This window comes from Malus sylvestris, chromosome 14 (assembly GCF_916048215.2).
Source record: "Malus sylvestris chromosome 14, drMalSylv7.2, whole genome shotgun sequence".
Classification (NCBI taxonomy): Eukaryota; Viridiplantae; Streptophyta; class Magnoliopsida; order Rosales; family Rosaceae; genus Malus; species Malus sylvestris.
Window position 1 is genome coordinate 17069355 of NC_062273.1, and position 17845 is coordinate 17087199.

Sequence of the window (17845 nt, forward strand, 5' to 3'; positions counted from 1 at the left end):
TTTTAGGCGCACCAAACGTGAGACGAAACGCCTCGTCCCAGTCTGTTCTGTCCCGTCCCATGTACCAAATGGTACCTATGTTCTTTATGGCGAGATGCGATGAGTTTTATGGCTACACGGTTTCAAAATTTGTGGTGGCAGTCAAAGTTTAGAGTTATAGGTTAAATTATGGTTGTGGTTATTTTGAGTTGTATGTAGGGATGGGCAAATACCCATCGATTATGGGTAACCGCGGTTATCCAACCATTTAAATTTTGCGGTTACGGATAACCGTTTAGATAATTAAATGGGTATGGGTATAACCGTTTACCCGTAAAATTTAAATGGGCGATTATGGGCATTAACCGCGGTTATAACGGTTACCCGTTTATGAATAATCAGTAATTTTGATTTTCAATTAAAATTAGGGAAGTCGTGGAAGAAGTCTGAATTCATATTTTTAGATGTTCTAACTATTTCTAACAAATGGGTTTCTTTTCTTTCTCATAATAGTATTGTCCTGTTTTTTTTTACATGTTTTGTATACACTTATGTAGTCGTGGAAGTTAGTCCTTTATATCTTAGAAAAGTTTGAATTCATGTTCTGCTTGTAAAACTAGGTTGTTATTTGTAAAACTAGTTTGAATTCACAATGGATACAAATGTTCTGCTTGATATTTTAGAATTAAGCATCACATATTTCTATATTTTTACATTTTTAGAACTTTGAAGTCTGAATTCATGTTTTGGGTGCTGCAAATTGATATTTTAGAATTATTGGAGTTGTATACGCTTACGGTTAAAAAAAAATGTAAATAGGTGCAAAAAAGGATAAATGGGTTAAAAATTGGATAAACAGGTAAACGGGGTATGGATAAACGGGTATACGGTTACGTTGCCCCACGACCTGCACTGCACCTATTTCGTTGGGAAAACGTTAAAAATTTATTTATTTATTTTCCTTTTGAGCGGCTTTGATGACAAAGTCAAAAGCAATGGTGCAGTCCATAGTGGAAGACTTCTTCTTCTTCATTATAGACACAAGTCCAAACTTTTCCGTCAACCTAGCCGCGGCATTGAGAGCCAACACCCAAATGCTCAGTTCACTGCCACGATTGGAACTTCTCAAGGCACTTGAACTCAAGATCACCTCTACATTAGTTTTTCTTTAATTTACTCAATCGTAAGACTAGAAAAATGGAGAAATGTAGAGCAGAAAAAAAAAAATGGATGAGTGCAGAGGAGAAAAATGATGGGCCAAAAAACTTGCCTTTTTCTATTGCTTAAAGAAACAAAGTGGAATGGGGTGTTCAAATTATAAAATTAAGGAGTGAAAGATGTCCTTAAACCAATCCAGCAAATAAACTTAATATTGTGTTCACATGTGATTGAAATGATAAATATAGTAGAAACTTAAACCAATCCAACAAGGCTTGAGAAGCTTAATTTAATATTCAAGTTAATATTGTGTTCAACGTGTGATTGAAATGATTAATATAATGGAAAGCACCTATGAAGACTTTTCCTAGAACACAAACAATCGGATCTCTCCAAGCCTTAGAGAGAAATGCACCTCACGTCTTATTTTATATTATCCTTTTCTTTGTAAGCTATGTCATATAAAAGACTTCATCCTACATACAGCAGTCTAGATTGACTATAGTCAAAATCCCAATAATGTACGCGTGTTTGGTTACATTTCAGCATTTCGTAGAAGCTTGTACCACTAAACATCCCATTCCATCTTAAATGCTTATATATAATCCACTGTCTTCCATCACTTCCACAAACAAACTCCCTCCACTTTCAAGCTTTCATCCCACAAAAGAAACCAACAAAATCTAGCAGATAACTAACATGGCTTGGAAAAATAGTGATGCGGAATCTTTGCAATCTGCTGATGAGCTGAAACGCCAGAAGAGAATCAAATTGACTATATACATTGGTATTTTCATTGTGTTTCAGATCATCATCATAACCTCGATGAGTCTCACTGTGATGAAAGTCAAGACCCCGAAGGTAAGGCTAGGCAACATCAGCGTCCAAGACCTCAACTCTGTCCAGGCAACACCTTCATTCGACACAAAATTCAAAACCCAAATCAGAGTTAAGAACACAAATTTTGGTCCATACAAGTTTGATGCTAGCATTGTCACGTTTTTGTACCAAGGCGTGATTGTCGGGCAAGTTGCTATTCCAATGAGCAAGGCTGGAATGCTTTCTACCAAAAAAATTGAAGTTGAGGTGAGCTTGAGTTCAAGAGCACTGAGCAGTTCCAATCTTGGCAGGGAATTCAGCAGCGGGGTGTTGACTCTCAACAGCGCGGCTAACTTGACCGGAAAGGTTGAACTGATGTTTATAATGAAGAAGAAGAAGTCTTCCACCATGGACTGCACCATTGCATTTGATTTGTCATCAAAGACGCTGAAAAGTTTGCAATGCAAGTGATTAGACAAGATAAGTAGCGTGAAGCAGGAGGGTGGAGTTGAACTGCTTCTTTCTGTTACATATTTAGGATTCAAACTGCGAGTGAACAAGACTAGTTCTTGATTTGTATTCTTTGTGCAACCCTTGAATTTGTATTTATAAAACATTTATTGATTATCTTTAACCATTTATGCCTGGTTTTCCTTTCTTCCTGTCTTCAATATATGTTGCTTTGTCAAGTTTCAAACCTTGTAGATGTTTGTATTTTTTACACTTGTTAGTTTTACTTTTGATTATTTCATGGTTACTGTTTACTTATTGAGCTAATGGTTTCTCTTTTAACTTGGTAATGTGAAATATCATTCTGCTCTTATAATTAATGGGTTCTTCCCCAAATACAGCTGCCGAGAGATTTGAGCAGTATCATTCTATCACATGCTTCTTGTGAGCTCCCCATAACACTCAATGAATTTTTCCGAATCTGCGTTCTACAGTGAGAAAATCCTCTCAATTCTAGTGAGAGAAAATGTCTCATCTCTGTTACAAACTCATGAAAGTATGAATCAATTCTTCTTTCTTGTATCCTCAAATTGATGAGCATTGCGTATTTTGAAATCATATGTTTTGATGATATATCCTACTAATTATCAACTAAGCCTTTGAGCTGCAGTTTAATTGAGAGAAGCTAAAATGATTTTTACTATTTGATACTAATTATCAACTAAGCTTGTGAGTATTGTTCTCTTGGATTTGGCATTAAATCAACATGCTTAAACTAAAAAGGATTAGGATATCTTGGACGCAAGATATTTGGATTTGTGTTTCCTAGTTGGTTTTGGATTTTAGTATAGGATTTGGTTTCCTATATTCTAGGGACTTTGTGTAAACCTATGACATCTATTAGTATAAATAGATGGATGTGGGATAGAGTTTTATGTGTGAGAGTTTTTGAGAGGCATAAATTTGTATACTTGAGAACACTTTGTGTTTGTGAGTTCTCTTGTATTTGTTGATTATCAATAAATCTTCCATTGCTATAGAGGTTCTCCTATATTGGAGGAACTCTGAAATCATTGTGTTTTATTTATTACTTGATTGGTTTTTGGTTTAGTTTACAACAAGTGGTATCATGAGCTTAGGTTCTTACGTGGGTTGTGACTATCAAGCAATGACGAAGACTAGTGATTCTACCAGTGTTGATGATGTTGAAGAAAAGTCTGGCACTGGTGGAACCAAGTTGCTAGGTTTGAAATTGAGAAATTTGATGGAACAAACAACTTTGCTATGTGGCAGTGTGAGGTTAGAGATGTCTTGGTACAACAAGGTTTGGTTGTTGTATTAGGAGACATGTCGTTTGTGATGAAAAAAGAAGAATGGGAAAGATTGAATGCTCATGCATGTTCTACAATTCAGCTATGCTTGGGAAAGCAACAGAAGTATGGTGTGATAAACATAACTTCTGCGAAGGAATTGCAGGCTACATTGGAGACAAAATACATCAAGAAAAGTGCAGAGAATCGACTGCATCTCAAGAGCAAGTTATACAGGTTCTAGTACAAAGAGGGCACGAAAATGATTGGCCATCTAGAAGAGTTTAACAAGCTTTTAGCTGAACTGACAAATCTTGAAGAGATAATCAAAGATGAAGACAAGGCCTTGATCCTGATGAACTCATTGCTTGAATCCTATGAGCCTTTCGTGACTACTTGGATTTATGGCAGGGAGATAATTAAGTATGATGAAATCTCTAGTGCTCTTATGAATCATGAGGTGAGACACCTTAATAGGCAAGAAAGGAATAACTCTGAAGCTTTGATGGTGAGAGGGAGATTGAAAGAAAAGAAAGGTTCGTACAAGAAAAATAGTAGGTCTCGTACTAGAGGAGTCTCAAAGAATAGGAAGTTCTTGGACAAAGATGAGTATGCTTTTTGTCATGAAAAAGGACACTGGAAGAAGGACTGCGAAGCAAATATGGCTAAAAAGAAGAATAACGACTAAAAAGAAGAATGACGACTCCGAAGCAAATATGGTTGAAGTTGAGGATGAGGAATTTGTCTATGCCCTAACTGCATCGAGCATTGTGGATTATATGAAAGAGTGGGTGCTCCACACAGGTTGTAACATCACATGACTTCTCAAAGGCATTGGTTTTCAAGCTTCAAAGTTATGAATGGAACTGTGTATATGAGAGATGATAACCCATGCACAACTAAAGGAATTGGAAGCATTAGGATCAAGCATCATGATGGTGTGATTCGAGAATTGCATGGTGTAAGGTACGTCCCAAATCTGAAGAAAAAATTGATCTCACTAGGCACTCTCGAGTCACAAGGCTTCAAGTTTTACTCCGATAACAACGTGCTCAAAGTTGTTAAAGGAGCACTTGTCATAATAAAAGTGCCTCAAAATGGTTTACTTTATATACTACAAGGAAGTACTTTGGAAAATGGAGTGGTTGTGGTAGCTGATGAAGTGCAAAGTGATAAAAATGACTTGTCTGCATTATGGCTCATGAGGTTTGGACATGTAGGATCATGGATATATATGATGAAATGAAAGGACGAGGTTCTTGACATCTTCCTGGAATAAAAGAACATGGTGAAAAACAAGACTGGAAAGAAGAATAAGATACTAAGAAGTGACAATGGAAGGGAATATACCTCTAATCCTTTCTTCAAAGTGTGTAAAAAGGAAGGGATTACTCGACATTTCAGTGTTAGACATACTCCACAATAGAATGGGATTGCAAAGAGACTAAACAAGACTTTGCTCGAGAAAGTTCTTTGCATGGTATCTCAAGCTAAGCTACCAAAGAGATTTTGGCCATAAGCTTTGAGCTATGCATGTTATGTGCTTAATCGATTACCATCAACAACATTGGAGGGTTGAATACCTATTGAAGTGTGGTCTGGAGAACCAGCTCAGGACTACGATAAGCAATGAGTGTTTGGATGCAATGTCTACTTTCATGTGAAAGAAAACAAACTGGATCTATGAGCCAAGAAATCTATCTTTATGGGATTCAATAGTGGTGTGAAAGGCTTTAGACTTCGGTGTCATGAGTTGAACAAGATTATAGGAAGTAGAGATGTGACATTCGATGAAAGTCACATGAAATTGAAGGAAGATGTTCAGATGGTGGAGATTGGGGAACAAGTAGTTATGAATTCACAGCTAAGTAAGAAAGTTGTGGAAGAAGAAAGACAAGGTGATCAACTTGAACATGAAGAGAGTGATTGTGAAGAAGGAACACCATAAGAAGAACTAAGGATACAAGATGATTGCATAGCCAAAAAGAAGGGAAAAAGAGACATATCTCTACCTGCGAGATATAAATATTGCATGGCCTACATGGTACATTGCCAATAATTAAGGCTGAAATTCCCACTAATTTTGAAAGATGTGATGAAGGAATTGATAAGTTCTCAATTGGATATGTGGACTCAGACTTTGCTGGAGACTTAGACAAGAGAAGATCGACGACTGGGCATGTGTTTACTATGGCAAAAGGTCGTATATGCGGGAGATCAATATTACAACCAAAGAAGCATAATACATGGAGATCGCTGAAGCTATCAAAGAAGCAAAAGTGGACTCTGGGAATGTTATGAGAATTAGGTGTAGAACAACACAAGTTGGATGTATATTGTGACAGCCAAAGTGTCATTTATTTGGCCAGATATCAGGTACATCATGCTAGGACTAAGCACAATGATGTACGATATCATTTTGTGAAAGAAGTGGTAGTTGAAGGTGAGATTTGTCTAAAAAAGGTTGCTACAGAAGATAATCTAGCTGTTATGTTGACAAAGGTGGTTAATGCAGCTAAGTTCGAGCACTGCTTGGATTTGGTGCGGTTGAAGCAAGTTTGATCTTGCGATATGGTGGAGCAATGGAAGTTGTTTAATGCCTCGTTATGGATTTCATGCCAAGGTGGAGATTGTTGGATTTGGCATTAAATCAACATGCCTAAACTAAAAAGGATTAGGATATCTTGGACGCAAGATATTTGGATTTGTGTTTCCTAGTTAGTTTGAGATTTGGTTTTAGTATAGGATTTGGTTTCCTATATTCTAGGGCCTTTGTGTACACCTATGACATCTATTAGTATAAATAGATGGATGTGGGATAGAGTTTTATGTGTGAGAGTTTTTTAGAGGCATAAGTTTGTATACTTGAGAGCACTTTGTGTTTGTGAGTTTTCTTGTATTTGTTGGTAATCAATAAAGCTTCCATTGCTAGAGAGGTACACCTATATTGGAGTAACTCTGAAATCGTTGTGTTTTGTTTATTGCATGATTGCTTTTTGGTTTAGTTTACAACATGTTCTTCATATCAGAGCATCATAATCATTCTCTGTATTTGTACGCTTAGAATAACGTTTGCTTCCAATGTTAATTCACTGATTTTATGATCACAGAACCATTTACATACACAATGGATCTGGTGACTGAGCTTGGATGAAGATTGAGTTGGAATGGTGGTTGCCTTCATCAAGTAGTCCATAGAGGAGAGATGAAGCTGTAGAGGTATTCGCTGTCACTTAGGTTAGCCACTCACATTAGAATTGAATGATAATTGAACTTAAATGTACACTTGTATTGAGATTCAACTGTTACAGTGTGGTGGTTACAATGTTGTTTATACTCATTGTTTTACATTGAATTGTGTAGTTGTTAAACTAGGAGAAAAGTAGGGTACATTTAGTCCCCCAACCATAAATTGATATCATACTTTTTCTTCTCTCTTTACTAGTATACCCCAAAAAGATGCTCAAACCCGCAGCCGGTAGAGCAGATCCAAGAGAAACATATTCTTCAGATTGGAGTTCGAAATAGGGGAGACCGGTCGAACAAGAACCCTAGTTATTTTGTTCACCCTTTTCATGTTTAATTTGTTCACCCTTTTCTTCGTTTTAGAGTTATTTTTTAACGTCATAATGACCTTCTTATTGCAGCAGGAACCAAAAATTAACGACCTTACGGGAACACACTTTAGGATAAAAGAATTCAATAGAAAAGTGATTTCCGTACAATTTTTTTCTCATCCAACGAACCTGCATTTCCATCCAACGAACACTTTAGGATAAACTTCACGTCTGATTTCACTTGCATTTTAAGTTTGGGCCGTCTTTGACGACATGGCAAATGTGATTGTGCAGTCCAACAGTACTTCTACCAACATCTATTCTTCATTTCACTATCCGATTCTATTAAATTTTGTGATTGGATTCCATTTGATGAGGGAAGGAATTCTTGCTATATATTCTACGGAAGTTAATCATCTGTTTCTATATTCAACAACAACAACAACAACAAAGCCTTTTCCCACTAAGTGGGGTCGGCTATATGAATCCTAGAACGCCATTGCGCTCGGTTTTGTGTCATGTCCTCCGTTAGATCCAAGTACTCTAAGTCTTTTCTTAGAGTCTCTTCCAAAGTTTTCCTAGGTCTTCCTCTACCCCTTTGGCCCTGAACCTCTGTCCCGTAGTCACATCTTCGAATCGGAGCGTCAGTAGGCCTTCTTTGCACATGTCCAAATCACCGGAACCGATTTTCTCTCATCTTTCCTTCAATTTCGGCTACTCCTACTTTACCTCGGATATCCTCATTCCCAATCTTATCCTTTCTCGTGTGCCCACACATCCCACGAAGCATCCTCATCCCCGCTACACCCATTTTGTATACGTGTTGATGCTTCACCGCCCAACATTCTGTGCCATACAACATCGTTGGCCTTATTGCCGTCCTATAAAATTTTCCCTTGAGCTTCAGTGGCATACGACGGTCACACAACACTCCGGATGCACTCTTACACTTCATCCATCCAGCTTGTATTCTATGGTTGAGATCTCCATCTAATTCTCCGTTCTCTTGCAAGATAGATCCTAGGTAGCGAAAACGGTCGCTTTTTGTGATCTTCGCTAGATTGCTCCGGTCATTAGTGTGGATAAGTATATAAATGGATAGAGATAGGAAAGCAAACACAAGATGTACGTGATTCACCCAAATTGGCTACGTTCACGGAATAGAGGAGTTCTCATTAATTGTGAAGGGTTTACACAAGTACATAGGTTCAAGCTCTCCTTTAGTGAGTACAAGTGAATGATCTAGTACAAATGACATTAGGAAATATTGTGGGAGAATGATCTCGTAATCACGAAACTTCTAAGTATCGGAGTGTGGTATCGTCTTGACTTGCCTTATCTGTCTCATAGGTAGATGTGACATCTTCTCTGGAAGTACTCTTCCTCCATCCAAGGGTGGTATCTTTAACTGGTGGAGATGCACAAGGTAATGTATCAATTTCACTTGAAGCTTACTTGTAGTTTCAGGCTTGGTCAAGCGCGATACAAACCATGTAGTAGGAGTCCCCAAGTCGCCGAGCTAGGGGATCTGCTGAAAGAGGTGACAGACAAGGTAAGCAATCAGAGCTCCGGCTGATTGTTCACATTCTCCTTAGCTTGCAGGCAGCATGAAGGATAAAGAGAAGAAAAATGAGAAGAGATGATATGGGATACTTTTGCTTTTGAAGAAGTAACTTTCCACAGGCTTATTCTTGAACTGAGCTGGAGGGTTTTCTGGTTTCCTCCAGAGTATAAGGCCGACTGAAGAATTTGAGGGTCAAAACAAGTCCATCAAATCTAGAGTATGTTCGACCCTGCTGATATGGGATACTTTTGCTTTTGACAGAGTAATAGATGTATCGGCACGTGTGCTGTTACGTTTGTCTCCACATGCTTCCTTGTATCATTCTCACTTGCCCTATTTGTTCCTCAGGCAGATGCGGTATCTTCCCTGGGAGCATAAGATGTTGAAGATGAGTACTCGAGAGCAATACCAGGTAAGTAATCAGGTAAGGGGTTCCAGGCAGTCAGTTCCTGGCTAGAAGCTTGATTCCAAGTGCTGACTGATTGCTCTCTTTCTCCTTGTCTTGCAGGTAAGAACAAGGCCAAAGGAAAAGACAGGGAAAAAGCATGATATGGGATACTCTTGCTTTTAACCCTGATGATATGGGATATTCTTGCTCTAGTATAGCTTGTTTGCAGAGGTATTATCAGGGGGGAAGAAAGCTGAGTATTTCGAAAAGCTTCGTTGGGAGTGCCCTCTCAGATATGAGGAAGGGTTGAGCATTTTTGCAGGTCTGTCTGTCCGTTGGGGATGGAGGTCGACATATATAGGAGTCTCCCTAACAGCAAGTAGTAATGCTATTCCTTTACCCTGCTTGGTCATAGCACGGTAGTGGGAGCTGCCAGCTTCACATGTTTTAACTCTGTCAGAGCACTTTGAAAAAGTGGTCTGTGGTATCTGGAAAGCTGATGTTGCGTGTGAGGATTACAGACAAGCTTTATCCAAGGAGATCCGGCTCTTGAAGTTGGGAAAGTGGTGCCTCTTCGGTTTTCGAACAAGCAATCCTATCGAGGATCTGGCTCTCGAGATTCGGAGAATGATGCCTCTTCGATTTTTGAGAAAGCAATCATGCTGGGGGTCTAGCTCTCGAGATTCGGAGAGCGGTGTCTCTTCGAATTTTGAGAAAGTAATCATGTTGGGAGTCTGGCTCTCGAGATTCGGAGGGCGGTGCCTCTTCGATTTTGGAGCAAGCAATCTTGTTGGGAGTGTTTTCTCGAATGTGAGTAAAGGTTGGGCATGTTTGCTAGTCTACCTTGCCACGAAGCACAGAGGTTGACACACAGGGACTTTCCAATTATCCAGCAATGGTACTGTTCCTATACCCTCTCTTCGATTTTTGAGAAAGTAGTCATGTTGGGAGTCTGGCTCTCGAGATTCAGAGGACGGTGCCTCTTCGATTTTGGAGCAAGCAATCTTGTTAGGAGTTTTCTCGAATGTGAGTAAAGGTTGGGCATGTTTGCTAGTCTACCTTGCTACGAAGCACAGAGGTTGACACACAGGGACTTTCCAATTATCCAGCAGTGGTACTGTTCCTTTACCCTTGTGGGTAATAATATGGTAGCTAGACCTTCAAAATTTCTGTGTCTAAACTTTGTTAGTACTGTTTCTTTGCTATTCTTTTACCCTTCTTGGTTAGAGCGATGTAGTAGGAGCTACAAGCTTCACGTGCTCAACTTTGGCAGAGAACTTTGGCAAAGTTATCTGTGGTACCCATGAGCTATTGTTGCGTGTGGGAAGTGGGTGATTGAGCAGTAAGATTCATGTGCTTTCTACTTCACCAGAAGTCTTTGACAGAATGCCCATAATTTCCGCAAAGCTGAGTGTGCGTGTGATAGGTGCTGACAAGGCTGGAAAAGTAGGTGCCTCTTCGATTTCTGAGATCGGCCCTCGTGGTCTCTGAGCAGCCCAACTTTTGAGAAAGCGAGCGCCTCTTCGATTTCTGAGATTGACTTTAGTGGTCTTCGAGCAGCCCAGCTTTTGAGAAAGCAAACGCCTCTTCGATTTCTGAGATCAACCCTCGTGGTCTCTGAGCAGCCCAGCTTTTGAGAAAGCAAACGCCTCTTCGATTTCTGAAGCTCTGTCGAGTGCAGATTTTTATAGGGGCTGGCATTAAGTTCTAAACAACACTTGAAATCCACCAGTAGAAGCTCCATTCTTGCACTTCTAAGATCTTGATTTATCCGATCTCTTCTCTCTTCAACACCTTTGAAAATGTCTGGCCCCTCCGACCGTCGTTTTGACTTGAACCTTGTTGAAGAGGCAGCCCCGCCTTCTCCAGACAACATATGGCGCCCATCCTTCGTCTCCCCTACTGGTCCTCTTACCGTTGGGGATTCCGTAATGAAGAATGATATGACCGCTGCGGTGGTGGCCAGGAACCTTCTCACTCCCAAAGATAACAGACTACTTTCCAAACGGTCTGATGAGTTAGCTGTTAAGGATTCGCTGGCTCTCAGTGTTCAGTGTGCAGGTTCTATGTCTAATATGGCCCAACGCCTATTTGCTCGAACCCGCCAAGTTGAATCATTGGCGGCTGAAGTGATGAGTCTCAAACAGGAGATTAGAGGGCTCAAGCATGAGAATAAACAGTTGCACCGGCTCGCTCATGACTATGCTACAAACATGAAGAGGAAGCTTGACCAGATGAAGGAGTCTGATGGTCAGGTTTTACTTGATCATCAGAGATTTGTGGGTTTGTTCCAAAGGCATTTATTGCCTTCATCTTCTGGGGCTGTACCGCGTAATGAAGCTCCAAATGATCAACCTCTGATGCCTCCTCCTTCTAGGGTTCTGTCCAGTACTGAGGCTCCGAATGATCCCTCTCCAGTGCCTTCTCTTTCTGGGGCTCTACCGACTGCTGAGACTTCTCCTAAGCAACCTTTGTGAAGGCTCCCTCTTGTTTGTTTATTTTGATTTATGTATATGTACATATTTGTAGCTTATCGGGAATATCAATAAATAAACTTTCCTTCATTTCAACGTTTGTGTTAAATACACCAAATCATTCTTCGCTAAGTTCTTTGAATTTTCTTTTGTTGAAGCTTGTATGGAAGCTTTGTGAGTGGAGCATGTAGGTTGAGGTAGTGTTCCCTTAATTTCCCGAGTGAGGAAAACTTCTCGGTTGGAGACTTGGAAAATCCATGTCACTGAGTGGGATCGGCTATATGAATCTTAGAACGCCATTGTGCTCGGTCCTGTGTCATGTCCTTCGTTAGATTCAAGTACTCTAAGTCTTTTCTTAGAGTCTCTTCCAAAGTTTTCCTAGGTCTTCCTCTACCCCTTCGGCCCTGAACCTCTGTCCCATAGTCGCATCTTCTAATCGGAGCGTCAGTAGGCCTTCTTTGCACATGTCCAAACCACCGTAACCGATTTTCTCTCATCTTTCCTTCAATTTCGGCTACTCCTACTTTACCCCGGATATCCTCATTCCTAATCTTATCCTTTCTCGTGTGCCCACACATCCAACGAAGCATCCTCATCTCCGCTACACCCATTTTGTGTACGTGTTGATGCTTCACCGCCCAACATTCTGTGCCATACAGCATCGCCGGCCTTATTGCCGTCCTATAAAATTTTCCCTTGAGCTTCAGTGGCATACGGCGGTCACACAACACTCCGGATGCACTCTTCCACTTCATCCATCCAGCTTGTATTCTATGGTTGAGATCTCCATCTAATTCTCCGTTCTTTTGCAAGATAGATCCTAGGTAACGAAAACGGTCGCTCTTTGGTATTTCTTGATCTCCGATCCTCACCCCTAACTCGTTTTGGCCTCCATTTGCACTGAACTTGCACTCCATATATTCTGTCTTTGATCGGCTTAGACGAAGACCTTTAGATTCCAACACTTCTCTCCAAAGGTTAAGCTTTGCATTTACCCCTTCCTGAGTTTCATCTATCAACACTATATCGTCTGCGAAAAGCATACACCAAGGAATATCATCTTGAATATGTCCTGTTAACTCATCCATTACCAACGCAAAAAGGTAAGGACTTAAGGATGAGCCTTGATGTAATCCTACAGTTATGGGAAAGCTTTCGGTTTGTCCTTCATGAGTTCTTACGGCAGTCTTTGCTCCTTCATACATATCCTTTATAGCTTGGAAAAATAAGAAAAAGAAAAACAAAGTAGAGCAATACTATGAAAATTCTGCAGCAAAATGCAAGAAGTCCCATAGAAGATAAAAAATGAAACAATAAAATTCAAGAACTAATACTGATCTCGCAGGTCTGATCACTTGCATTGCAAACTTTTGAGCGTCTTCGATGACAGAGCAAATGCAATGGTGCAGTTCATGGTGGAAGCCTTCTTCTTTTTCATTATAAACATCAATTCAACCTTTCCAGTTAACCTAGCCGCGCTGTTGAGAGTCAACACCCCGCTGCTCAGTTCATTCCCAATATTAGAACTGCTCAATGCACTTGAACTCAAGCTCACCTCAACGTCAATTATTTTGGTGGAAAGCATTCCAGCCTTGCTCTTTGGAATAGAAACTTGCCCGACAGTTGCGCCTTGGTACAAAAACGTGACAGTGCCTTCATCAAACTTGTATGGACCAAAATTTGTGTTCTTGACTCTGATTTGGGTTGTGAATTTAGTGTCAAATGAAGGTGTTGTTGGGGCGGAGTTGAGCTCTTGGACGTTGATGTTGCCTAGCCTGAGCTTGGGGGTCTTAACTTTCATCACAGTAAGACTCATAGCCGTTATAACTATAATCTGAAACACAATGAAAATACCAATGTATATGGCCAATTTGATTCTTTTCTGGCGTTTCAGCTCATCAGCGGACTGCAACGATTCCGCATCATTTTGTTTCCAAGCCATGTTAATCTCCTTTTCTTTTCTGATATAAGAGCTGAAAAAAATGAAAGTTACCTGCTTTGTTGGCTTCTTTTTGTGGAATGAAAGATTGGAAGTGAGGGAGTTGTTTGTGGAAATGAGGAAAGAGTACAGTGTTTGGAGATTGGCCTATTTTCAATAAGTTGTGTTGTGGAATGAATTTCCTGGAAAATGTGAGTTCATCAGGGAACAATTTTATCGCACACACCGAACCAAACGCGTCCAAGTGCGGGAATTATTGACTTCTAGATAATCGATGAATTTGGTGGAGTGAGGACCTTTTAGGTTTTTTCTTTGGTCAGCCAAGAGAGAAAATTTTAATATTAAATATCCGTAGAAGCTTCTGTTAATAATTAAATAGATCAAATCTCCTAATGACAGGTGAGAACGTGATGTAGGATCTATTAGAGGACACTTATCACCTATGGAACGGTAGATCAATAAAAATTTATTGTTATTTAACTTGGATTAGTTCTTCTAATTAGCCCCATATGACAAGCAGGATTCTTTAAAAAAACAACTGAATGCTAAAGAAGCTTAAACCAATCAAAGAGGTCAGAGCCACAATTAGCATCTGGTAATACCTCTCAAATCACTTATGGCTCGTTTATGTAACCGTAATTAAAATATGAATCAAATTCTTGTTGAAACTGTTTACTTAAATGTTATGGAATTAGAGTAGGAATAAAATTGAATTCATATGAGGTGTTTACCAATTCACTTGAGTCGGAGTATAAATCAATATAATTATTAAAATGCCCTTATCTTTTTTCATCTTATCTTTATATTTATTTTTAATAACATTTTAAATAATTATTTTTATTTGTTTGATTAAAGTGGAGTTAAAAAACCCTAGCCAAATCATCTTCTCCGCAGACCAAACAAGTTCAAAATTTATAACCCACTCATCCCCGTGTACACCCAGGAAAGCCACTAAACACGATTATAATCCACCAAGCAAGATTATAACTCACCTCAGCCTCTGCATTTTTACAATCTTCAAATCCTCTATTTCTCATTGTGAAGATCACTCCAATTTTTGTTTTCCGTTACACACTCTAAATTTTTCAAAATCCTATTTTGGGTACTTTCTTCACCTGGGTTTTTCTCACAGCTTCCTAGTATTTTTTCCCGCATCCAAACTGGGAATGGACTTTTTTCCTTGGAATGAGCCAGCGAGCGAGAAGCATATCCACCGCCTGATGAGCCAGCAAGCGAGAGGGCATAATAGGAAGAAAAAATGCATTCCCGATTCCCTTACCCTCCCGAAATTCAAATACCTTATATATCCCACTCCACCAATTTCAGGAATTGCATTCCTTATTTTGGGTGGGGTCCACCACACTGTTGATTCCTTAATATTTAGTAAACACCGGAGTAATCCGTAATCGAAATTCAATTATGTTATTTGGTTACCATTACCCTTACGTAAACGCGCTCTTAGTACATTGTCTTGACTTATAAAATTATCAGAGAGACAGCCAAATGACGCGCTCTTAGTACATTGTCTTGACTTGTAAAATTATCAGAGAGACGACCAAATGACACTTCCATAACACTTGTAATGTTCCGAATTTGTTAATTACCACATGCACAGTTCGACAAGGGTGGAGTTTTCACAAAAGACTTCGGTATTTAAACTCTCTTTTTCTCCCTCATTATGCCCATGTGGGATATTTCGATATATATGTACTACTCACGCATGTCAATATAACGTTCAAGACTAATAATACAATGCTTCCTGAAAAAGGTTAAGATATGTGTGTTCTGTGAAATTTTATAGGCCCAAGCAGGGTCTACCACCAATATCACCGATATTATCCCAACTTAGCCACCTATTACTAGGTGTTGGGTTTTATCACAAAAAGCCTCAGTAATATTAGGGGTGAAAATTCTCATATATTAATTGTATATTCTTTTATCATATAACCGATGTGAGATCATATTCTCCAACACGTCCCCTCACGAGTGACCCCACACAGGGTCATAAGGGAAACCAATTCCCACATCGGGAACTAGTCAAGTCATAACACCGGAGCTAACTCAACTTTTCCAGAGTCCGATCATCATTCAAGTATTAGGGCCAACGCAACTTTCGAGGGCCCAATCATTTAGTACCTTAAGTTGGTGCTAGTACAACTTTTTGAAAACCCAACTTAAGGAGGTACATTTGAGCCCAGTAAATCGGGCCCAGGATGTGTTGAAGGAATAGCTTGCTCTGATACCATGTAAAAGTTTATAGGCCCAACCATGTAAAAGTTTATTGTCCCAACTTAACCACATGTTATTAGGTGTTGAGTTTTATCGCAGAAGGCTTTGATGATAAACTAGTATATCATTGAACCAAAAATATTTTAAGAGGCTATGCAAGATGTAGCTTGGCAAAAATCTATGGAGGAAGAAAAGTTAGTAATTGAGAAAAAGATGTCATAGGTGTCAAGTGGATTAACAAGACAAAGCTTAATTTGGATGGGTCAATCCAAAAGAATAGGGCAAGGCTAGTTGAAAAGAGCTACTTACAAAAACTTGGAGTAGATTTTAATGAAACTTTCACACCATTGGCAAGACTTAAAAACTATTCGGATCCTAAAGGTATTGGAGCTACTAGGCAGATTAAACTCAAGAATTACTTCTTAAGTTGTTGAAATATTCACCAAAGCATTGTTAAATACCGAGTTTCAATGTTGTGCTAGGATAGCACCAAACCCGTTGGAACCAACTCAAGCTAACCCACAGGAAATATATCAAATGGAATGCAAGAACAAAATATAAAAGATACCAAGATTTTAACGAGGTTCCTCAACAGTCAGTGCAACTGAAGTATGTCCTCGGAGCAGTAGAAGCTCACCCAATAATCCACTATCAGCCAAATAGGAGTTTACAAAGTGTTGGCAAGCTCACAACCCAGAACCCCAATACAACCAATAACTTTCACACACCAAAGAAACAAATAGAGAAAGAAATATAGTGATTAATTTCTTCTCTATACAAAGCTCAAAGCTATTACAACAAATATCACTTTGATGGAGTGAGAACTAACCAAGAAAGAAAATCAGTTTTCTTTCGTATATGGGAGCTGTGGCACCTTTCTTCTTCTTTTCTGCCCTTTGTTTTTTCTGCTAAGCGGCTGCCTTTCTTCTGATAACAAAAGCAGTAATTGCTACCAAATAAAAACCCTAAGTCATCCCGTGACTTCCACATGGGCCAAGAACAAAAGGCCCTTTAAATGGGCTGCTGGGCTTTCACATAAAAGGCCACTCCAATTTGGCCATATATTTAACAATCTCCACATTGGCCAAATTCCGAAAGCGTCATGACAAGCCAACACAACATAATTAACAATCAACCAAAACATCACTCCCAAATACTAGCAAGAGAACAACTCATGCCGAGCCAAATGCTTCAAAACTCCTACTACTCAACGCCTTCTTTATATAGGCAAAATGTGAGCCAAGTTCAAACAATGAACAAACTTGGCTACACCAACAACCTTAGTTAACATATCAGCGGGGTTGTCTTTAGTTGGAATCTTCTAGAGAATAATCTCTCATTCACCAACGACTTCATGCACAAAGTGATAACGCACATCTATGTGCTTGGTCCTCGCATGATGAACCTGATACTTAGCCAAATAAATGGCACTCTGACTATCACAATGTACCTTCACCTGCTTCTGATCAACCCCCAAATCTCTAATCAGCCCATGTATCCAAATGGTCTCCTTTATAGCTTTAGAAACTGCCATATATTTAGCCTCTGTAGTAGACAAGGCAATAGATGACTACAAAATGGACCTCCAACAAACTGGCCCTTTAGCCATAGTAAACACATAGCCTGTAGTAGACTTCATTCCATCCAGATCACCTGCATAATCTGAATCAACATAACCAACTGCAAAATGACCAATACCAAAGTCATCTCTCTCAAAACGTAAACCAACATCTCGAGTACCATGGAGATACCTCAATATCCACTTAGCTCCTTGCCAATGCTCTTTACCTAGATTATGCATATATCGACTCACCATGCCAACTGCATGAGCAATATCTGGTCTAGAGCATACCATTGCATACATCAAACTACCAACCAAATTTGCATATGGTATATTTTTCATTTGCAGCTTTTCTTTATCAGTTTTAGGACATTGTAGAGAACTCAATTTAAAATGAGGAGCCAAAGGGGTACTAAC

The 17845-nt window shown here is 39.4% G+C and overlaps 2 protein-coding genes across 2 annotated transcripts; one reads left to right on the top strand and one right to left on the bottom strand.

The window, feature by feature from the left end:
• The first annotated feature begins 1748 nt into the window (after positions 1-1748).
• LOC126598829 (late embryogenesis abundant protein At1g64065-like) lies at positions 1749-2597 on the top strand. The gene has a single exon (XM_050265191.1). The coding sequence runs from the start codon at positions 1837-1839 to the stop codon at positions 2425-2427; it is 591 nt and encodes a 196-aa protein (XP_050121148.1). The 5' UTR covers positions 1749-1836; the 3' UTR covers positions 2428-2597.
• Positions 2598-12964: 10367 nt separating this feature from the next.
• Positions 12965-13798, bottom strand: LOC126598828 (late embryogenesis abundant protein At1g64065-like). Its single transcript, XM_050265190.1, has one exon. The coding sequence runs from the start codon at positions 13639-13641 to the stop codon at positions 13051-13053; it is 591 nt and encodes a 196-aa protein (XP_050121147.1). The 5' UTR covers positions 13642-13798; the 3' UTR covers positions 12965-13050.
• Positions 13799-17845: the final 4047 nt, after the last annotated feature.

Coding starts and splice junctions, on each gene's coding strand:
- LOC126598829 (XM_050265191.1), top strand. CDS start 1,837: ATGGCTTGGAAAAATAGTGATGCGGAATCTTTGCAATCTGCTGATGAG.
- LOC126598828 (XM_050265190.1), bottom strand. CDS start 13,641: ATGGCTTGGAAACAAAATGATGCGGAATCGTTGCAGTCCGCTGATGAG.